At 34.1% G+C, this 21,765-nt stretch overlaps 3 protein-coding genes across 6 annotated transcripts; 2 read left to right on the top strand and 1 right to left on the bottom strand.

Annotated features, from left to right (window-relative positions):
* Positions 1-989: 989 nt before the first annotated feature.
* Positions 990-3,968, bottom strand: LOC144573594 (expansin-A6-like). Its single transcript, XM_078323377.1, has 3 exons — positions 3,704-3,968; positions 3,139-3,457; positions 990-1,307 (listed from the first exon to the last, which is right to left on the bottom strand). Exons 1-3 carry the CDS (start codon positions 3,858-3,860, stop codon positions 998-1,000), a joined length of 786 nt encoding a protein of 261 aa, XP_078179503.1. The 5' UTR covers positions 3,861-3,968; the 3' UTR covers positions 990-997.
* A 3,707-nt stretch (positions 3,969-7,675) lies between these two features.
* Positions 7,676-10,519, top strand: LOC144573326 (PGR5-like A protein). Of its 3 annotated transcripts, XM_078323074.1 has the most exons (7): positions 7,676-8,054; positions 8,228-8,290; positions 8,383-8,469; positions 8,682-8,919; positions 9,336-9,409; positions 9,778-9,879; positions 10,239-10,519. In XM_078323074.1, exons 1-7 carry the CDS (start codon positions 7,860-7,862, stop codon positions 10,302-10,304), a joined length of 825 nt encoding a protein of 274 aa, XP_078179200.1. In that variant the 5' UTR covers positions 7,676-7,859; the 3' UTR covers positions 10,305-10,519. The 3 variants fall into 3 exon arrangements, with proteins under 3 accessions (XP_078179200.1, XP_078179202.1, XP_078179201.1); XM_078323076.1 differs by lacking the exon at positions 10,239-10,519 and having other exon boundaries at positions 7,730-8,054; positions 9,746-9,879; XM_078323075.1 differs by lacking the exon at positions 8,383-8,469 and having other exon boundaries at positions 7,731-8,054.
* A 2,225-nt stretch (positions 10,520-12,744) lies between these two features.
* LOC144573325 (kinetochore protein SPC25 homolog) lies at positions 12,745-17,312 on the top strand. 2 transcript variants are annotated; one of them, XM_078323072.1, is made up of 8 exons: positions 12,745-13,049; positions 13,915-13,980; positions 14,876-15,022; positions 15,112-15,225; positions 15,643-15,732; positions 15,819-15,941; positions 16,522-16,697; positions 17,020-17,312. In XM_078323072.1, exons 1-8 carry the CDS (start codon positions 12,875-12,877, stop codon positions 17,023-17,025), a joined length of 897 nt encoding a protein of 298 aa, XP_078179198.1. In that variant the 5' UTR covers positions 12,745-12,874; the 3' UTR covers positions 17,026-17,312. The 2 variants fall into 2 exon arrangements, with proteins under 2 accessions (XP_078179198.1, XP_078179199.1); XM_078323073.1 differs by having other exon boundaries at positions 12,746-13,049; positions 16,525-16,697; positions 17,020-17,310.
* Positions 17,313-21,765: the final 4,453 nt, after the last annotated feature.

Raw genomic sequence — 21,765 nt, 5'->3', positions numbered from 1 at the left:
GGCGGCTGAAATTAAATTTCAATTAATTGCTTTTCGAGCCTATTCAGCTGTAGTAAAGTTTTTTTATTGTAGCGTTGCAGATGCTCTAGTAATTGGTAGATTAATCGAAAAAAATTGTGACAATTTAGTTATCGCCAACAATTAATTGACTAATTAATCGGCCTGGACGGACGTTTTTTTACAACACTGATTTTTGGTAAACGAATTAGAACTAGAACCATCTTGGCTCTGGCAGGATTATAATTTTGTAAAAGAAAAAAAAATATATTCGAGTTAACTTAATAATGATTCGTGTCTTCATTAACATTAAAACACTAAATTATTAAGAATTAATTTTTAGTCTAGTGACAAAGACACACGACTCTCATATTGAAGATCATGAATTTGAAACTCATAAAGTAGAGAAATTTTTTGTAATATACACAAGATTTAAAAAAAAAGCTGATAAACTAGATCTCTACCTTTTATTTAAAAAAACACTAAATTTTTTTTTTCGGTTGTTATAAAATTATATGTGAATAACATTTCACAGAGGGAGAATCCTACAATACATTGATAGAGACGCCATCATTGAGCAGTACGCAATAGTTATGTAACTATACAAAAATGATCGTTCAACATTATTGCGAGAATAAATATGAAAAATATATTTTCTTTATTATTAATACATTATCAAATAACATTCAAATCCTAAGGACTTGCACATGTCCCTTTCTCGCCGTGCAGCCACCTCAGATGCTCCTCCCCTCTCTTTTGATCTCTCTCTCTCTTAATTTCCCCAATTCTCCTATTTCTCAAAACGGTCAAATTTATCCCATTGGGAACAAAAGATCATAAATTACAAGTACATGAAGGGGGGTTTACTTGGAGAAAATAAAAGTACAATCCATACCCTCCCTAAATTCACCGTGGAAGCTAGTAGCTACAATAGCCAAAAGATTAATTAAAAACAACAATAACATTAAATTAGATCCTAATTTTTCATGTTTGTTTTGAATTAGATCTTAAAATTTTTGCCTACGTAGATTCGACCAAACTGCCATGAAGCGGATGCAACATTCCAAGAGGTCGAGGTCCGACGATCGCCACCGGTAACACGAAACGATAAAGCTTGGCTGACCAAGTTCGCATTGGATTGCCAATTTTGCCCCCAGTTGCGCGACATCGACATCCAACCCGAATGAGTTCCTTTTATGCTTACACGAATAACATCGCCTGAACCAGCAACATTGGTGATCAGCACCAGGTTGAAGTACCTAAATCCATTAACAGCAAACCGCATCCCTCCGGTCTTTCGACAAGGCACCCTGAAAATTTTCAATTATTATTATTTTTAGTAAAATGGATGTCTCCGTTACTGTTAAAAAGGAGAAGAACTTGGTGGCGCCTAAGTAGGATAGGATGCACGTGCCATTTGGCGATTCAAGACTCAGGTCCAAGATCTCACGTGAGAGTGTAATGACTTTTTTGCCCTTCTGTGGTTACTTCCCAGAAGGCCAGAACCCTTACCCTTTTCTGTTTTGTTTCTGTTCTTTAACTTCTTCTTTTTGTTTTGTTATTTTGCTTTTCCACCTGAACAGGGCCTACGGGGCCTAGAATTCGCTACAAACCTTAAATAAAATGGATCTATCTGTGTAAATTAGTTTCGCAAATAGGAATTCACCTTTTTCTTTTTTCTGCTAGACTGCTAGCTAGAATAGTAGATTTACATAGCGAAGCATAGTAACTTCAAAATAATATTCTACACATTAAAAAAAAGTTTGCATTTATGCATTATTTCTTAAATTTTTTTTTTTTTTGGTGCACATTTCTTAAAATAATTGTTATGCATGCATGGAGCCACAAAATGCTGGAAATAAATCTGCTGTGATTCTATATCTAACCTTTCACTTTTTGGAATGCACAAATTTTAACAACACTTATTTTTATGTACGAATCTCTAGACAGATAAATGAATGAATTTGGAATAACAGGTCCTGCGATCCCTTTAGAATCACAGCAGATTTATTTCACAAAATGCTAAGTATAGAGTAGCTGGATGCCTGGATGCAATCAAAACGTTACCAGCATTTAATTCAATTTTTAAAAATAAAATCAGGATAGCCAGGCTAAATCTGAGCAGATATGGCTGTAACATTAATAAAGAAAAGAATATAATTAAGTGGACCAATAGTCAATATTCTGTCAGTACAGTCTCAGAATCCAGCGTGACATGTTTACAATTGAGATCCAGTGGAATAATTGTAAATCTACACAAATTTCAAAGAGTCAGTCTATGGTACTATGCATATTACGATTTGTTACCGTGCTACGGCTCTATATTCGAGTTTTCAAATCCTAACGGTCGATCCGAACCGTTCATCTTGTTCTCCATATTAATATGTGTTTGGAGACCAAATTTTACATTTTTTCAAATTTTTTTACTATTTTTTTAGATTTATTGAAAATCACTGTTTTTGGATGGTCCAGAATTTTCAGATCAAGTGATTTTCTAAATATCTAAAAAAAATAGTAAAAAATTTTCAAAAAATGTAAAATTTGGTCTCCAAACACATATTAATATGGAGAACAAGATGAACGGTTCGGATCGACCGTTAGAATTTGAAAACTCGAATATAGAGCCGTAGCACGGTGACAACCCGTGATATGCATAGTACCATAGACTCACTCAATTTCAAATACTTCAGATCTTGTTTCTGTCAAATTCAGAGATATCAGTTCAATAATTAGTTCAATTTATGTACATAATTGAACATGGGCTTATCCTGAGATGCATGTACTATGCTAGAGAGAGAGAATTAACCAGGAACAGTGAGACATTTACTCAGTTATTAAACCATATCTGTATATATATGTCTTGTTATAACAATAAATCATATGTATACAGTATACATCGTGAAGCTAATAGCTAGTATGTATAGATGTGTTATGAACCCGTGACACTTACTATAATGGACAAAAATAATTGATTTCTTGAAAATTTAACTCTGTACCTTTGACAAGAACATAGTTCCACAATTCCACCTGGCTTTGTAGTTTTCAAGGTAAACTTCTGAATTTTCATTTTTTTTTTTTTTTTTTTTTAATTTAGTTTGAGCATGGTATCTACTGTAAGTGTACTCTGTAAAAAAATTATACCTGCGGTAAGATACTGGCACAATGCCAGCTTGAAACTCAGCAATCTTGAGGAACATCGGCATTGCAAGATCGAAGTGGGGCCGGGGAGGGTTGCACCAACCGCCATTGTCAGACGGCAGCGCGTAATTTGGGGGACAAAAGTTGGTGGCAGTTATGAAAATTGACGGGCTGCCACGGTGGCACCAGCGTTGATCATTTGCACACTTGATCTCAAAACAAGCACCGCATCTGAGGCCGTTGTTAAACAATGCGGTACTAAGCGCGGCCGTCTCCACGCCGTATCCTTGGCTGTACAAATTTCCATATCCACATGCTCCTCCTAAAGAGTTGAATAAGAAATTTAGAAAAAAACAAAAACATTCAGGATATGTGACATTGTAAATAAGATCATAAATATATCATACTTTGCATTTGTTTTGTGAAATTATAGCATGTATTAATTGTGCCTGAACGACATGTTAAAGTGGCAACTTTGGAGAGCATAAATGCACATTTACAGCATGCATCACAAGTAATTAGTTGAAAATTATTTGAGAGATTGGAATTTGAGGGATGTGGGACCCACCCATGGTGCCTGAAGCATCGTTGCCGCCGTAAAATGTTGCATGAGCACTCTGCCATGGGCCGCCGGTGTACACGCCTGGAATGCGTGCTTCTACACTTGCAAAAATTAACAATGCAAGAAGAAATGAAAGAGCTGTAGTTCTGACCCATTGATCCATGTTTGTGTTTGGAATCTGAAGAATACCAAATTGTAGATACCAATAAATGAAGAAAATAAATCGAGGTAATAAAGGGGTTAAATGGTGAGTAATGGTTGGAAGGGAAGGAATGAAGGAGAAAGGAGATCAGAGAAAGGCTACTTAAAGTAGAGTGGGGTTTGTGCAGTGCAGTGTGAAAATTTAATGTTTTCCTTTAAAAAAAAATAAAAAAAATTAATGTTTTTATTATTATTTTTGTCTCTTCTCAAGGGTTTAAGCCTACATTTAATACTAAAATTTTTACTGAAGCAAAATCTTGTATCTACAGGTAGGGGTGAGTAAATTGTTCATAACTCGCTCATTCTCATTAAATGCTCACTTAAACTCGCTCATTTATCAACTCGCTTAAATTCGCTCATTTAATAAATGAGCGAGCATGAGCATGCCTCAACTCGCTCATTTAGGATTTGCCACATCTAATCCCTGCCACATTCAATCCTAAATAAATTTCTGCCACATCAGTCTTGCCTCATTAAATCCTGTGTAATATTCATAGTTTCATCATACATTCAAATTTCTCCCACAACATCTCTTGGACGACACATTAAAACTTGTTCTAAAATAAAAAAAGGGCACTAGGTAGAAATCAAAGTCTTCTTAAATTCAAACCTGATAGTACTATACCTGATGTGAACCCGAATGGGTGTTATGATCAATTGAAGTGTAGAGAAATAATTGCTAAGTTGATCATAGCTCACGAGTTATCTTTTACATTTGTTGAGTATCAATGGTTCAACATCTTAATGAAGTACATCAATCCGCTTTACATTTGTTGAGTATCACTGTTGAAGTATTGATGATACTGTTGATTTTTGTAATATGATTCTATTTTTGTTGAATTTTTATTCTATTTTATTTAAATGAATTATGACAATTTATTAAATTTTAGTACTCATAACTCGTGAGCCGCTCATAACTCGCTCATTTACTAAATAAGCGAGCATGAACATACCCTAACTCACTCATGCTTGCTCATTAATCACCCCTATCTACAGGTTAGGTTCTATATAGTTTTTTAGCCTAAGCAAGATTGTCTCTCAATCATTGGAAATAGAGTTGCAATATTTACTCCACCCCTGCACTGTTTATTTATTTCATGAAAGTTCATTGAGGTCCTGTTCGGTGCAGTTACTGTGCACGTGATCAACTGAATTTTTTTTCTCACGCGTACAGTAAGAGACAGTTCAATTTGACTTATATCTCAAGCCCGTTCCTAATCCCATAGGTCCGTCGAACAGGTCCTAAGTGCTTGTTCGAATTGTCTATTTTTTGTGAAAATTTGCGAGAGTTTTAGCATGATGAGATTTATATATATCTAGAAGCATGTTCATTGTCTCTTGATAATGAAAAAAAGTTGCCTAAGAAAAAAAATAATATACGAGAATCAAATTTGCACACAAATACATGAGAAAAAAACACGAGATTGAACTTTTTTTTTTCCCATGCGCCTCTCTTGCTCATTCTCCCTTTACATCTTATCAAAAAAAAAAATTAATTTCATGACAATGCAGTTTATTTGATTTATTTATTTTATTTTATTATAAAGTTTTTCTTAACTATCAATTTAATTTTTATTATTTTTTTCATCAAAATTTATTATTGACAATAATTCAATCAGGTCTTTAAAAAAGAAAAAAAAATTAATGAATACATTTTTTTAAATTATAATTTTCCACAATTATTCTCACAGTATGACCAAGCATTCATTTCAGCACATTCTCATGGTCAATCTCGAGTATACCCAAGAGTATGCACGCGTTCCCATAAATTAATTAGTAGGTTCCGACACTCAAAAAATCTTATCTCGCACAATCTCGTGGCAGCCGAACAGGCCTTGAGTGTAGGGGCGGAGCCATGTATGGTGAATGGGGGTCAATTGATCCCCAATAATTTTCAATTTTTTTTGTATTTCTATACGATTTTCTATATAATTTAGGATAAAATGCTATTAATACTATCAAATTGATATCCATTTAGTATTAAAAAATTTATATGATTGATCCTCAATTTGTATTTGACCCCATAACTTGAATGTCTGACTCTGCCTTTGCTTGAGTGAATATCATAAGAAAATTTCAAGCTTCATCAATAAAATTATTCATAACTTTGTTGCACAGAAATCATGCGACACTTTAAAGGAAGATAAAAACATATCTTTACTAAATATAACTATAGAAGAGATAAATATCATCAGTAAAAGAGTCTTATTGCTAAAATTGAAATCAAGAATATGTACCACCCAAATTAAATTGAAATCTAGTAATTGCATTGGTCCACCCAATATTAATATAAGTTATCATGTCTGTATAGATAGAACTGATTATTTTCTCTTTCAAGTTTTTTCAAAAACTTGCTAGATATTGCATAATAAATGTTACATAATAAATGTTGCCTTGTTCTATGCAGTAAGCCAGTAACAAACAAAATGATTGGATTCTCCAGTTTATTCTTCATAGAGAAAACATAGAAATGGACCTAGGCCTAATTACCAATTCATAATGGATGAAACACCTTTCTGTGGTCAAATTTTGTATTCCTCTCATCCTATACTTCCTCTATATATATACATAATACATGAGCTTTGTTAGTTACAGATTTAGTTCTTTTAACATAAGCATCAGCTCCAAAAACATGCAGCTATAGAATTTTTTTTTTTTTTTTGTCAACTAAAAGAAGGATACAATGTAATGTCAGAAAATTGATGTATTGTATTTGTACCAAGTGAATGAAACAAGCTTATAATGACTTCCAATTTAAACTCTGGTAGAGCTGCTTGAGCATAGGTTCAAAGTTGTTACTTGTTAGCGAATTAAACAGAAAATTATATTTCTTCTCTAAAAAAAAAAAAAAAAAATACTAGCCCATAATAGATGAAGTATTCAGATTGAACTTAAAATGGAAGCAGGTTCATTAAATGAAAAGTCTTCGTAGCACAGTAGCACATATAATTTTTTTTTTTTTTTTATGGTTAGCTGGCAAGTGCCAAACTAACAAATATATTATAAGAAAAGTTAATTACATAACCAGCACTATACAAGGTCTTTTTTGGCCTCTTACATCCCCTAACCCTTTTAACTATTTATCAAAATTTGCTCATATAAGTTTATCCATACAATTTAATCCTTGTCAAAATTTATTTGATGTAAATTGATGTATCTTAAATAGAACATTTTTTTAATAAAATAAAAGTGGGGCCGACAGAGCCTTTTGCTCGTTTTTCATTACAAAGGTAACCTTAAAGTGATTAGTTTAGCTAAAAGGATGTCAAATTGACCACTTATCAGCTTAGACCAAAAGAGATCCCCCTTACACAGTAAACCAAAATCTTCAAATCAATCAATATATGAAAAAACACAACCAGTCAATGTAACAAAAACAATATCCAATCACATCCGAAATGGCAAACAATCTCAACACGAAAATGATTGTAGGCATGGCGAACACGCGTTGCCTTTTTGTTTGCTTTGCATAAACCAGGTTCATTATTAAGTGTCCGAACCGAAGAAATAAATTTCTGGGTTACGAATCAAAGACTGCATTTTTTGGTATTTGTCAGTGTCTTTTTTTTTTTTAATTTAACATTTTCCGTATAATAAAGGGCCGCGTTCTTTCCGATTTGCACCAAAGATAATTCCAAAAAAAAAATGAACGAAAGTAACAGAGATGATCTCTCTTGCGTGTTTGTGTTATTGTTTCAATGTGATCCTTTGACACTTGAAAACTGTAGAAAGAAAGCTTTTCTTAGTCGAGTGGGTCCCAATAGCTAGAGACAGAAAGAGACTAGTCTGGACAGCTCCATTCAATAGAAACGGAGATGATGTCTTTTGCACAGTTAACCAATCTCAGCCGCAAAATACAGAATCGAGCAAAGATACTTCTGCGTCTCTCTCTCTCTGGTCACTAAAACAGCGTTGAGCGTTGAGCATTGAGCATTGAGCGAGAGAGAGGTGTACGGAACTAATGCAATCATCTTCTCCCTATTCAACGCGCACCGGACTTCTCCATTTCCGGCAGACAGTCGCTAGAGCCGCCGCCGCTTCAGGTCACCGGGGTCTAACGGGGTCCACTCTGGCAGTTTCTGAGGGTCCATCATGCCTCTTTGTGGGCCCCATCGAGACCGCCAGCAAGGAGATGCTCGAAGCTCTTTACCGCCAGGTTAATTTTTTGAACTGCTCGTCATTTTTCCTTCTTAGCTATTGTGATAGCTTGTAGGAAAGAATCTCTTCCGCATTCATAGAAGGAAGGATCAATTTGAAAGTATTTGACCTGTTTAATTCTGACCTTAGTGATACTAATGTTTCTCTTGTATCTCTGATTTTTTGCTTTAGGCACGAGATTCATATTACAGCGGGAAGCCTTTGATAGTTGATGACATGTTTGACAAAGTAGAGGTAATAATTTTTGAAATGTTTCTTTCCTTTTTTGGTATAATTTAGAATTCTACCCATTTATGCCTGACTAGCAATGCTTACATGATTAACAGTTGAAATTACGACTATATGGTTCGAAATATGTCGTGAAGTATCCACGATGTAGCATCAGACGACAGTTAACATATGCTGATGCAGAGGTAACATCAATAATCTCTTGATTAAAGTTTCTTTCTGAGGTCTGAACATGTATCATTTATTATATTAAGTTATTAACCATAGGATTTTGGTTCAGGACAGGATGACCAATAATTCCTTTTGTTTCGTATATGGTAAATGAAAAAAAACCGAAGCTTTCAATACATCATCATATTTTTAATTATGCATTTGATGTGATTTTGGTGTAGGACAGGAAGACCAATCATTGGTTTTTGCACTAGTGAGTATTTGGTTGCTTCTTTTGACCTTCGGTACCTCGGCTTTTCTTATTCCAGCTGCCTTTTCAATAAAATCAGCATTGAGAGAAGCTTTTACATCTATTTTTGTTGTGCATCAATGGAAATCCCCATTGGAGGTGCTCAATGCAGTCAGTAACACTCTTCTCGTGGGAATGGGATATTTGATTGGTTATCCTATTGCATCTGCATCAGGTTGTGACATTTGTTTTCTCTCAATTAAATTAGAAAATGAGTGGATACACTTATTTTATTTCTTATATTAGTCGGAAAAGTTCCTAAGTTCTCAATTTAGTCCTTAAACATCCTGAGTGTCATTTTGGTCCCTAATATTAACTTTAGTTTAAAAAGAAAAAACAAACAACTCTTTGGCTGAGTTGATGTGGGAATTCTTTCGGTCTCAAATTCATATAAAACACTGAGTGATTTTGAATTATATTTTAGACTTAAAATGATACAATATCGAACCGGTAACTAGTATTGATTTTAAGGATAATGAAATGATACTTTATGTACCATTTAAACAGTTATTCTTTTCAAAACAGATAACTTTATTAATAATAAGCACATATGACAATTACTGAAAGATTGTTATGTTCTTATGGTAACAGTACAAGCACTCCAAGGCTTGTGGACAAATGATTTAGTTGCATTAAAAGGCTCTTGTCCAAATTGCGGCGAGGAGGTTAGTCCCTTTTGTTATAATATTAGAGACATTTAACTTTTACAGGAACTTACCTAGAGTTTGTATTAGTGCATTTTCCGAGCTTTGATGAAATTGTGCTATATTAAGATTCATAAACTTTTGAATATTTTGCCTCTGTGGAAGCATCACTGATTGGCTACAGTGTCTAGCATTCCCAGTACCTTTCTGGTACTGAACCATATCAGTCAGGTCTGGTGCTGGTAAAATACCATAGTGCTGGTATACATTCATGATTGCAAATCTTGGACCTACTTAACCTGTGGAATTGAAGGGAGGGGTTAATAAATCTTATAAATCAATTTCTTTTACTGCTAGTCAATAATGCCTTGAGATATTTCCCTCTTTAGGTGTTTGCATTTGTAAAGACTAATGATAAATCAAGACAACTTCCACACAGAGCAGAATGTCATGTGTGCCAATGCGGCTTGGAGTACCGAACTAAAGTTGAAGTATGTTATATTCTCTTCTTAGTTAGCATTACATAGCGCAATATCACTGAATATATCCTTTCTTAATAAACAAAATTTTGTTATAATTGCAAAAAGTATCTTGTGCCATTGCAACTCGAGCTATTTTCTTTAGAAAAGGAATACTCCAACTTTAAACCTAATTGACACAAATCAAAAGCTAAAAAGACAATAATAGAAAACATAGAAAAATAGAGAAGGAACAGAATAAGAGGAAACGGAGGAAAGGTAAACCATCCGATATTCAGGTGCTACTGATAAGAGAATAAGAGAAGATGTTTGTTTAAAGTGCTGTGTTTTTTTGGGAGATAACTGACCTTATTTTTGCAACTTAATGGCAGCAATCCTCGTCGGGGCCACGCAAAAGTTGGGTTTATGGGCGGGTTTACCTTGCTCGACGTGCTTAGAAGAAATTGTATTCTGAGATGATTGTACATTTGTAACTTTTTTTATCTTTGATGACACAATTTGCACAGGACTTTCAAAGGACTTCCAATTTATAATTTTCATTATTAGTTTATGTAGTTAGTTGATACAGGCTCGGGTGAAACACTTGCCTGTTGGTCTTTAAAAATGTTTCTATCAAAAAAAAGGGATGAATTTTGGAATTGTTCAATTTTTTTTACTATTTGAAGTTGGAAAGGGTGTGATAATAAAATTGCCAAGTTTAGAAAAGAAAAATCAAATTACCAATTACCAAAAGTATTAAACTATTAGTTCTTTGCTTTTGCTTTTGCTATTTTTGAAGTTGTACAGTCTCGTAACTCACAGTGGTTCCACTGTCGGTCCGGCCCAAAAGAAATCTGTAGCAGTCACAATCCAGTCCTTAGATGGATCGTGCAAATTGCGAGAATTTGAAAATAATTTGGGTAATTTGAGGCGAAATATATAATTTGTGTATAAATTTAATATAGGAAATAAATTTATTTTTTAATTAATTCAACATATTTCAATCATAATGATATGATGGTTTTATATAGAAAGAGGTTTAGTAATACAAATATTAGAGATCATGTGTTATAGATTTATATTTCTTTTTTCAAAGTTTAATTTGTGATCAGAAACAAAATAAATAAGCATTTAATAGAATAGAAAAAAAAATAGAATGGACATGATTTTAAATTGAAATTTTACGATCTGCTAGACTATTTTTCCAAAACAAATTAATTCTAGTAAATCTTATAATTATACTCAAATTTCTTTCGGTTTACAAACCTAGCTTCTAGGATTTTAGTTTGTAAGAGCAAGAAAATGAAAAGAAGAATTTTGACAGTGGATACGAAAAAGAACAAAGGAGAAGATGTAGTAACTCATAATGTTGGAGCAAATGAGAGAAAGCGACTCGCGATCAGATCATTGTTCAAAGCAAATATGAAGAAGGGATGGTCTTCTCGTCTCTTCACACATTTCTATAAGATTCTGGTCAAATCCTTCGTTTTGGGAGATTTTTTGATGGGATTTCGAGAGAAAAATGTTGCTCGAATTTCTTTCGTTCCTTCGTTGCCTCTGCTTCCAATCAGATATGCAATATGAATTCTGATTTTATTTCTTGTTTTACGCAAGTTCACCTCTCAATCAGAGTACTAAAAGCATCTACATCCCTGAAACTCTTGGAGTTTCTAAATAACTGTTAACTAATTTTTAGAAACTTTATCTCTGAAAGTTTATAAACCCTCACATCCCTGAAACTCAAAATTAGAGTTTCTTAATTGCCACATCAGCAAATAAATTACAAGAGAAAAGAATTTCAGCGAATTATTTGGCCACGTCAGAGTTTATAAACGGTTTCTTATTAAGAAACTTTGGAGCAAAGTTGCTAAATAAGAAATTCATCTGCATCCTTGAAACTGATTTAGAAACTGCCACATCAGATTAGAAACTCAAAGAGTTTCAGGGATGTAGATGCTCTAAGCAGTCACTCTGAACCTCAAAGATGATCTTTATATGAAGATATGCATAGAGATCAAATTTTACATTTTTCTTTTAAATTTTGATTTCTATTTTTTTAATAGATAAAAAATCATTGTTTTTAGATGGTTCACAATTTTTAAATTAAATGAGTTTTTACTTTTTACTTATTTAAAAAAATAGAAAGAAAATTTAAAAATGTAAAATTTAGTCTCTATATATAATTTTACATAGAAATTATATTTAACAGTTTAGATTACCGTAATATGCATATTACCTCACCTCCATCGCTTATATAACCTTCTTTATTATTTTTTCGAGAGAATATTTTTTATATATTAAACGTAATATTTTCCAACAAACTATCTAATAATTTTAAATGCAATTTATTACCTATCTTATACTGGGAGCGTATCCTCTGCGGAGGTTTTACCTGCGGTGCTGTGCGGTGGTTTTGATCTGGCCGTTCGTTTCGGATCGGACGGACCAGATCAGATCTTATCCGAATTTAAAAAAAAACTCAAAATTTGGTGAACCCTCAATCCAGTCCGTGCGATCCCAAACGAATGGACCAGATCAAAACCACCGCACAGCACCGCAGATAAAACCTCCGCAGAGGATAGCGTTCTCCTTATACCGAATTCGTATCCTCTACGGTATTGCAGAGGATCACCCTCACTTTACGGTTTGAGATTAAATCTCAACCGGTTTAGGATTCGGATCGCAATGGGGGCAGTATTTTTGTGCTTTGCGATTCGTGCCAAGTTAAAATGAACGGTTGAGATCTAGTAATTGTAAAAGATTCCCTTATCAGGTATTGGAGAGGATGTGAATTCCCCTTATACCTACCTACCACGTACTGTCATTTACAGTAACTGCTAAATTCACAGTACATTATCACATAACAGTAGCAAACCCATTTAGAACTCGGATCCGACCCGCACTTCTTTCGCATTCGGCAGTCGACACTCCCCGTTTTCCCCAAATTTGAACTTTCACAGTTTGAAGTGGGAAAGGAGCGCAATATACAAAAAGAAAAAGGAAAAAAAGAAACAAGAAGAAGAAAGGCATGCAAGGGATCAGTAATGGCGAGAACCCGATCTCGAAAACCATGGCCGGGCACCGCCCCTCCTTTGAACGGCGGATCTCCAACTTCTGTGAGCGTAAGACCGGCGCCTCCGCCTCTTTCAGCCGCTGCCTGCACTCGTCACGCGCCGTCTCTGACGATTTACTCGCCTCTCTCGGTTTCCTCCCTCCCTCCCTCTCTCTCTTTCTGTCTATCTGTCTGGTTTTAACCAAGTTCAGTTAATTTGTCTAGGGGAGCTTACAGCTACTAGGCATTTTATCCAGTGTATTTAGTTAATAATTGTTTTCAGAATTAAAAATTTGCTTGATCTTATTGTAAACTGGCAAATGCCTAGACGTATTTGTGAGGGAAGGTTGGCTAATGGCTGTGCAATTAGCGAGCTTGTATGTTAAAGTGCTTAATTTCTGGGCATATTAGGGGAGTTTTACTTGCTTTTGATAAAATTTCATAAGAGAATCTCATTTCACCACATGTTTGCACCATCTAGTCAATGAAGCAACTGAAATTAGTACTGAATGTTACCCAAAATTAGTTAAAGTGCTTTATACTGATAATGGCCTACAGATTACCCTAAATTTTCGATTTAAATAGCTCAATAAATTGGTTATATAATAAACTTGTAGAATACTAATTTTTACTATTTATTATGATTTATGAAATTTTCTTTTATTTTCCTATTCATTTTTGGCCATCTTTCATAAATCATAATAAATAGTAAAAAATAGTATTCTACAAGTTTATTATATAACCAATTTATTGAGCTATTTAAATTGAAGTTTGAAGGTTATACGATAGGTTTTTGTGGCCGTAGCACGGGATGGCGTTATGCTATCCATAGCACCCAAGCCTTACTCTATAAATAATAATACTTATTATAATAATAGAAAGGAAACAAAAAGAACATCTACTGAACAATGGGTACGGCTCCGGTATGTGGTGCAACAATGATTCAGATATGTTCTGTTCATTTCCATTGTTAAAGATTTATACTTCATCATTCATATTCTTGATTCTTTTTTCAGAAAAATTGGACAAATTGAAAGACAAACACAGAGAAGGACAAGCAAATTTGGTAGAAGCTCTATCTGGTAACTATAACTCTTGTCCATTATATATCTTCATTTCAAATTTCCAAATATGAACAAATTTGATAAGCCTTTCATTAGGAAATTAAGTTCACTTTTTGATTGGTTTGCACTTTGCACTTGACACATGTTAACCTCTTCCATAATTTGTTTTGGCCCTATATGTTACAACGATAATTATCAACAAGTGTTTTCCAGTGTCACTGTTTGGTGGAGTAAAAGTCTGTATGTGCCAAGGAGAGAATTTGTTACATATTGCACAAGTATGTTTGTGCATTTGCAGTTGACACCCAAAGTTTTGAAACTCATCTGCAAATTGTATGCGAGCTATAAATAAGTAATGGAAGTGGATATTCAATTAAACAGTGATGGTTTTATGAGCCGTATCTCCTGCAAGATTTAACTTTGTGCTTTTGACTGGGTGACCAGCTATAATGGCAATGGTTCCTGTATAATGGTATCAGGGGCGAGTCTATAGCATCCACTTTCCAAAAAAAAAATAGAAAAAAAAAATTAGCCAAACAAGTTATCCATCCAGCTTATTTTTTTTTCTTTAAACAACTTAAGTTTGGTAATGTAGCAATTTTTGTTGGGTGAATAATATTTTTTTAATGGGTTTGTTATGCACAAACCACATTGCTAACTTCCTGGATGCTAAAATACCATCTCAAAAAAATTGCCCCTATTTTGAGAATCTGTGTTGTAGTAACGCCCTCTGAAAGCGCAAGCTTGAGAAGTTAGCAAACGCACAACATCAACCGCAGTTTTTAAGCTCAAACTTAAGGATTTGTTTATTTGTTTGCTTCTCTATGATGTTTTGAATATGGCTTGATTGGTTTACGTAGTATCCCTGAAATTCATAATTACTTGTGTAGTCACTTTTTACATTTGCTGGCAGTTAAGACAAGAAATAGTGCAAGGTACACTGCAATGACTACTGATCTTGCAACTAAAAGAGCTAGATGTGAACAGATCAAGAAGGTTATCTCTGATAAAAAAAATAAGGTGGATGAATGTACCACAGTAATTTCAAAATGCTTACATGGTAAGTTCATGTGTTTCTCAAGTTTCTCATCAAACCATTGCATCTACTGTAACCCAACTAATTGTCCCTTTATTTAATTTAACTTGTAGCCTTGGAAGCTTGTGAAGAAAAACTTCGTAAAGGTCAATCAGAAAAGGAAAATCTGGACTCAGCAATTGCATGGTACCAAAAAGCTCTTGGTTTGCAAGTACTAGTTGGAGAAGGTAAGATTTCCTCCCATTTTTGAATATTTACCCCCCAAAATCATATTTGTAGTTTTCATATGTCAATTACATTTTTATCTGGTTATTATCTGAATTGTTTGATTGCATTATATATATAAAAAAAAAAAAAATTCTCTGAATACATTAAAGGGTGAAAATGTAACTTCAGAGTTATTCAAGGGTGTAACTGAAAAGAGGAAGAAAAATTAATTTTTTTTCTCAATTCTTCAGTAATTGCACAAAAAATTCTACTTTCAACGTCCTATAACCGAACCAAAAAGCTTGATTTGGTTGATCCTGAAGATTCTTGTGATTTTTCAGATTCTGTTGATTACTGACCATAACACCCAAAAAAATTCTATCTTTTCTCTCTCTTTTTCATGGATGATTTTTCCTATCTTCTTTCTCTTTTGAAAGGTGTCAAATTTATATTCAACAAAATCGACTCAACGAATCCAGAAAAGGAGTACTCCTTCACTGTACGACTTGATAATGATAAGTACAACTGTAAGTCAACCCCTTTTTTCTGGACCTATTTATTCAATTCGATTACTAAAAACTTAGTCTGTACTAAAAGCACATTTTGTTTCTAGTATTGCAATGCGATCCTCTTGTTGAAGGAATTGATGATTTGCTCAAGGAGGTCAATGAAACAAATGATTTCTTTCGTTTTGTAAGAGTCATGAGAGGAAAGTTTGCCACTTCTAATTTTAGTGGTACGCAACACTATGTTTAATGTATCTTCAGGCTAGTAAGGTGAGTAAGCTAGGTCAATGTATAGGATAGTCTACTTTTGTATCTGACTAAATAAGGACGCCTACGCTGGAACAGGCTTGTAAGATACTCGGACATTGTTTTAATGCAACTACTTTTGGGTTTATGGATTTATGTCTGTGTAACAAAGGCTCACGAAAACAGTTAAACTAGAAATTTCAATTATTCTCTCTCAGTAACACACCATACCTGACTATATCAGTCACTTTACAATCAGTAGTTATGGGCCTGGTATGTCTAGTACATACTTTGTCTCATTATCTGATCAACTAGCTTACTCAATTTTTTATTTGGGGGTTGTAAGCCCTTAGGTAGTCGCATTAAAACAATATCCGAGTATCATTATCAAGGCTTACAACCCTGCCACAGCCACCAAGAAAAGCAAAGAGCATGTCAATATAGTCCTTATTGTGATGTACTGAAAGTCTGAAATCAATCAGCCAAGAGCATCGCCAGTCTAGACTACTCATGTCTCATAAACCAAGAAAATGCAATTTGTTGAACAATATTTATTTGATGTAGCAGTTACAGCTGTTTCTGTTACTCAAACATCTGTGAGTGGGAACACTTCTTTAATCACGGAATCTGCTCCAGTAGAATCATCTCCGGCTACACCTTCAGTGGCCAAGACAGGTGCTAAAAGCAAGAAGGGCCTTAAAACTCCTACTTCTAGCATACGCCGATCTGCACGTCTGCAAGTAATGTCACTCTTTGTTTTTTTATTCTTCTCTCTTTTCCTTTCCAGAAAAGAATTTAACTTTAAAGCTAGTGACCCAGCACTCCACACTGCAGTTTGTACCAGCCCTGATCGTGTAGTATTGGTGCAGTAAATACTAAATATCAGTTCTGTGGTGTTACGCAATCACATAATGGTTTTAGCCTAAGCCCAGTTTTCAGGTCATGTCACTCATTATATTATTCGAGCGCATTCAAACCAGAATGGGGCTCCAGAATAAAAAAAAATCAATTATTTGTTCTTTTATAGTGGAATGAGCAGTTTCCTTGACCTTCTATTTTCAGAATTAACAAGGCTGATCTTGCGGTGCTTGCGCAAAAAACGAGGGTTCCCTCCCTCTTTCTGTAACAGCCCTGCATAAGGGTGTCTTCTGTTTAGAGTTAACTGCTAGCTTTGTCTGATTCAGTTTGTTATTGTTCTCTCTTAACTTCTTTAATGCGTTTTTCTCATGCTTTCTTCTGTCTCGTGAAATGCTGGTGAAATGCTGCTATGCCAGTGGCTGTATAGCTTGTACGCTACTTGCAGTAGTGACAGTACTGGAATTTTTCTAACTAACAATTATGCGGGGTTTATTGTTAGAATAATTATATGAATCCCCCACTCCCATCTCTCATCATCTTTCTATCTCTTAAATAGATTTTTTTTAAGATTTTAAAGGTTTTTTTATTTTTTATTTTTCAATATTATCTACATTTCTCACGATATATGAGAAATTTTATAAATCTAAAACCACAAACGTATTCTACGTAATTTTATCTTTCAAATGAGATCCATGATGACATATTTTCGGGTTCATTGTCACACAATTATTTATACCTCACCGTGCAAATATTTATACTTGTAAGTATTTATTCCTAATCATAAATCTCGTATCTACTTCTCATCTCTTAAATAGATTTTAACTTTCATAAATTAATTTAGTTAACTAATTTAATTAAATTGATTCAAAACACAGTGGTCTTCCAAGTTTAATGAAATTCATAGGTATAAATACTTGGAAGATAATAAATTAATACTTACAAATTAAGATATTAACAATTGCATGTCTAACTTGATATGACTATATGGGGGGGGGGGGGGGGGGGGGGGGGGGGGGCACTCAAACTATACAGGAAGAAGAGTCATACACGTTTTTAGTGGTGGGGTTTTTTTTTTCAATGTCGTCCACATTTCTCACGATCTATGAGAAATTTTGCGAATCTAAAACCATGAACGTATTCTACGCAATTTTATCTTTCAAATAAGATCTATGAGGACATACTTTCGGGCTCATCGTCGCACAAGTATTTATACTTCATCGTGCAAGTATTTATCCTCAATCGTGGACCCTGCATCTCCGCATCAACTTTCACCAATCGTCCCTGCGTCGACCTTTCTCTAACAAAAATAGTTGACCACAGAGGTATAAGTACTTCAGTGCATAGATATAAATACTTGTAATACTTGATATTAATACTTGTAAATATCAGTAGTGTCTTATGTGGAAAATACTAGGTATAAATACTTAGATGACGAGGTATAAATACTTGTGTGACGACGAACTTGAAAGTATGTCATCATGGATCTCATTTGAAATATAAAATTACGTAGAAGACATTTGTGGTTTTAGATTCGCAAAATTTATTATAGATCATGAAAAATATAGACGGGATTGAATAAATAAAATTGAGGGGATAATTGAGAGATGAGAGTGGGGACAATTATCAGAGCTCTTATTGTTAAGCCTCTATTTATTGAAGTCATATGTTATTTATCTCATTACATAAATGTGGTGTTTCTTTAAAAGCTAATTGATATTTTATTTATTTAATTTTTTTTAATAAATGTTGGGATTAAGCCACCAGCTAACACAAGGAATATTCCATTTGCATTAATTGGCAGACTGAATCTCTATTTAATTATTTAGTTTATCTCTTTATTTATCTTTTACGAAATCTTACTCCAGATGAACCATGAATGAAATTTGCAAAGCCCAAAAAAAAAAAAACCTCAGAGAAGATAAGCACTCACGTGTCAAATCTAACGCCTTTGCTTGTGACACACTGATACCAGCTTAACTGAGAAAATTTTATAATATGTTTTCATACAAAAACAAAATTATAAAAGAAAAATGGAAGAATATCTTGCCACGCTTCCGGATCTTGTGCTGTCTGAGGGCTGCAAACGAACCGAACTAAATCACGAACCTGTCCTAGTTGGAATTCAAATTCAAAATTATTTCGAATCAAATTCAATTTGAAATTGAAATAAATTTCAAACCTAAAAGACAAGTTCAAATTTGGTTCGTTATAATTCGAACTAATTCAATTGATTTAAAATTAGTTCGAAATTGAAACAACAAATCAACAATTGAGGCAGTAATCACCAAAGTTTGATTACAAAAGAAAACATCAAAGTTTGATTACAAAAGAAATAATCAAAATTTGATATTTTAAATCGATTTCTATACGAAAGAAATCAACAAAATAGAGATGTCAGAGGAATAAAGTGGAGGAGAGAGGAATAAAGTAAGGAGACACCGGAGGAGAGAGGTGAAAGGGGACAAACGGCGGAGGAGAACGGCCAGAGAGAGGAGATAGAGCGGAGGAGAGGTGACGGCAAGAAACTGTTTAGTCGGTCGGAGAGAGGAGACAGAGCGAGTGTTTTTATTCGGCTAGGTTTAGCGAGAGTGAGAGCGAGAGAGGAAGAGACTCGCAAAGAGGGAGACCGAGAGAGTGAGAATCAGATAGGTACAGTTCATCAATTAAATTAATTGGACGGTAGTTCGGAGATTTGAACCAAATAAACTCGCGAACCTATTCGAATTAAATGTGATCAAGTTCGAATTTGAAATTGAATTAATTTCGAATCGAACTGGTTTGAATTAATTTCAAATCAAATCTATTTTGAATTGAACTTTTTCGAACTTTTTCAAATCGAATCACGAACTACGAATTTTTTGTGTATCCCTGCCTATCTCCAAGTTGTCACTTTTTTGTTCTTTTCTTTTCTATTCTACTTTTAGTGTAACTTTTCTATTCTCCAAAATGGCATCTCAGTGTTCCCCCAATTTATCCAAAAAAATCAGATAATTCATGTTTTTCTTTTAGGACTACCGCTGTCCAAAAATCAATACCAAGTTACCAACTCTAAAAATGAAATGCATGATTTAACTCTAAAAAAGTGTTAAATCCATTACCTAACTAACTTTTTTTTTATGGCCCATACCTTATACCCGTGATTTTTATTTTTACCCTTTTTTATAAATAATTTATTAAAAATAACCAGATTTTAGAAAAAAATTTAAAAAATATCCAGTCCGCCTAGAAAATTTGCGGGCCAGATTAATAATTCCCCTCCGCCTAGAAAATGTGCAGGCTAGATTAATAATTCTGCCCCGCCTAGAAAATTTGCGGACAAAAACTGTATTTGAGGTGCCCCGTGATCCCTTCTTCTCCCTCTCTGTTTCACTCGCCTCCGCTAGAAAAAAGAAAAGAAAAGAGGAAACCGGTGCGCTGCACGCCTTCGCCCCTTCGCCGTCGGTCCCTCTCCCTCGCCGGCACCCTCTCCCCTCCGCTGCCACCCTCTTCACCACTGCCCTTCACCGCCTCTCCTCCCTCTCCCTCTTCCTTGCTCGTGCTCCTCGCTGCCTCCTCGACTGGAAATTTCGGGTAAGTTTTGAATTTGATTAGGGTTTCGATTAGGGTTTTGCATTAGGGTTTAGGGTTAGGATTAAAATTCGATTAAAAGATAATCTATGTTGTATGGGATTAAATTCGATTAGGATTATTGGCTATTGGTTAGGATTTTGAATGCGATTAGTTCAATTTAGGGTTAGGGTTAGGGTTTAATTGTGAATTTGGTGATATGGTTGAATTAAATTAGTTGTTTAATTCAATTAGTTCAATTTGGTTATATGATTGAATTGTGAATTGTGATTGTGCTAGAATTTGTTAGATCGGATGTGGTTATGTTGCATGTTGGGTCGAGGTATCAATTACTTTACTTTGTCTTATGTCAATTTAAGTGGAGATATGATGCAAATGGAATTTGCAATTTTTTTTTATGATGCACAAGACCAATTTATCTTTTATGTATATTTTTTGGATGAAGTGTTAATTTTTTAAGCATACTATAGAAGTTTATGTTCCTATTATTTAATTAAAAAAATATTGAGTCGATAATGCTAAAAGAAAAAAAAAATTGTTGACGCTGAAACAGGAGCAAATTAAACTTTTATTTAAAAACATTTCAGTAAATAAAATTTTAGGGATTATTAATTTTATTTAGGCATGATATAATAAAATTTTATGTAGCTTTATTATTATTATTTTTCATGTGGTTATTGATTATGAATAAAGTGTTGCTAGAGGAATGCTTTTCAAAAGTAATTACATGACTTGTGGAGTGTTGCTAGAGGAATGCTTTATTTGAAAGAATATTTCACTATTCTAACTATCTATTTTTTTAGCAATGCGAAGTGCCGTGATTTTTATTTTTATCCATTTTCATAAATATTTGTACTGCAATTAACGTATTTTAGCATATTTAAGTATATTTTTACTTATTTTAGCATATTTTATTCGAATAACAAACTTTTACTGCAATTAGTGTAATTTAGCATATTTTTACCTCATTTTAGCGTATTTTAGCATATTTTTAACGTAATTAGCGTATTTTAGCCAATTGTAGCATGTTTAATTTTTTTTTTTAACGTAGGATGGCTAGGGGACGGTCTAGGAGACCACCTGCAACCGACCCGGTTGATGAGCCCATTCCCACTGACAGCAAGGACCATTTCAGTCCTTTATTATGGATGTGTCACGATGAGCACCGAGTCTCAGAGGCATCTAAAGAGGTACTTGATTACTTTTTTTGTTTTTTTTTAAGTTTAAATTTTGTTGAGTTTTTGTATTTTTAGGTTTTCATGTTGTTTACTTTTTTTCAACGCAGAGTGAGGCATTTATAACTGTCAGGAATCGGCATTACGACATGCAGCACTACTTGCTCATGAACCCGTATCTGTGAAATTTGGAGTTGCAACATTTGGT

The sequence above is a fragment of the Carex rostrata genome, chromosome 21 (assembly GCF_964058835.1).
Source record: "Carex rostrata chromosome 21, lpCarRost1.2, whole genome shotgun sequence".
Classification (NCBI taxonomy): domain Eukaryota; kingdom Viridiplantae; phylum Streptophyta; class Magnoliopsida; order Poales; family Cyperaceae; genus Carex; species Carex rostrata.
Note: the sequence above shows the minus strand (reverse complement) of the source record. Positions and strands in the feature narration are given on the sequence as shown.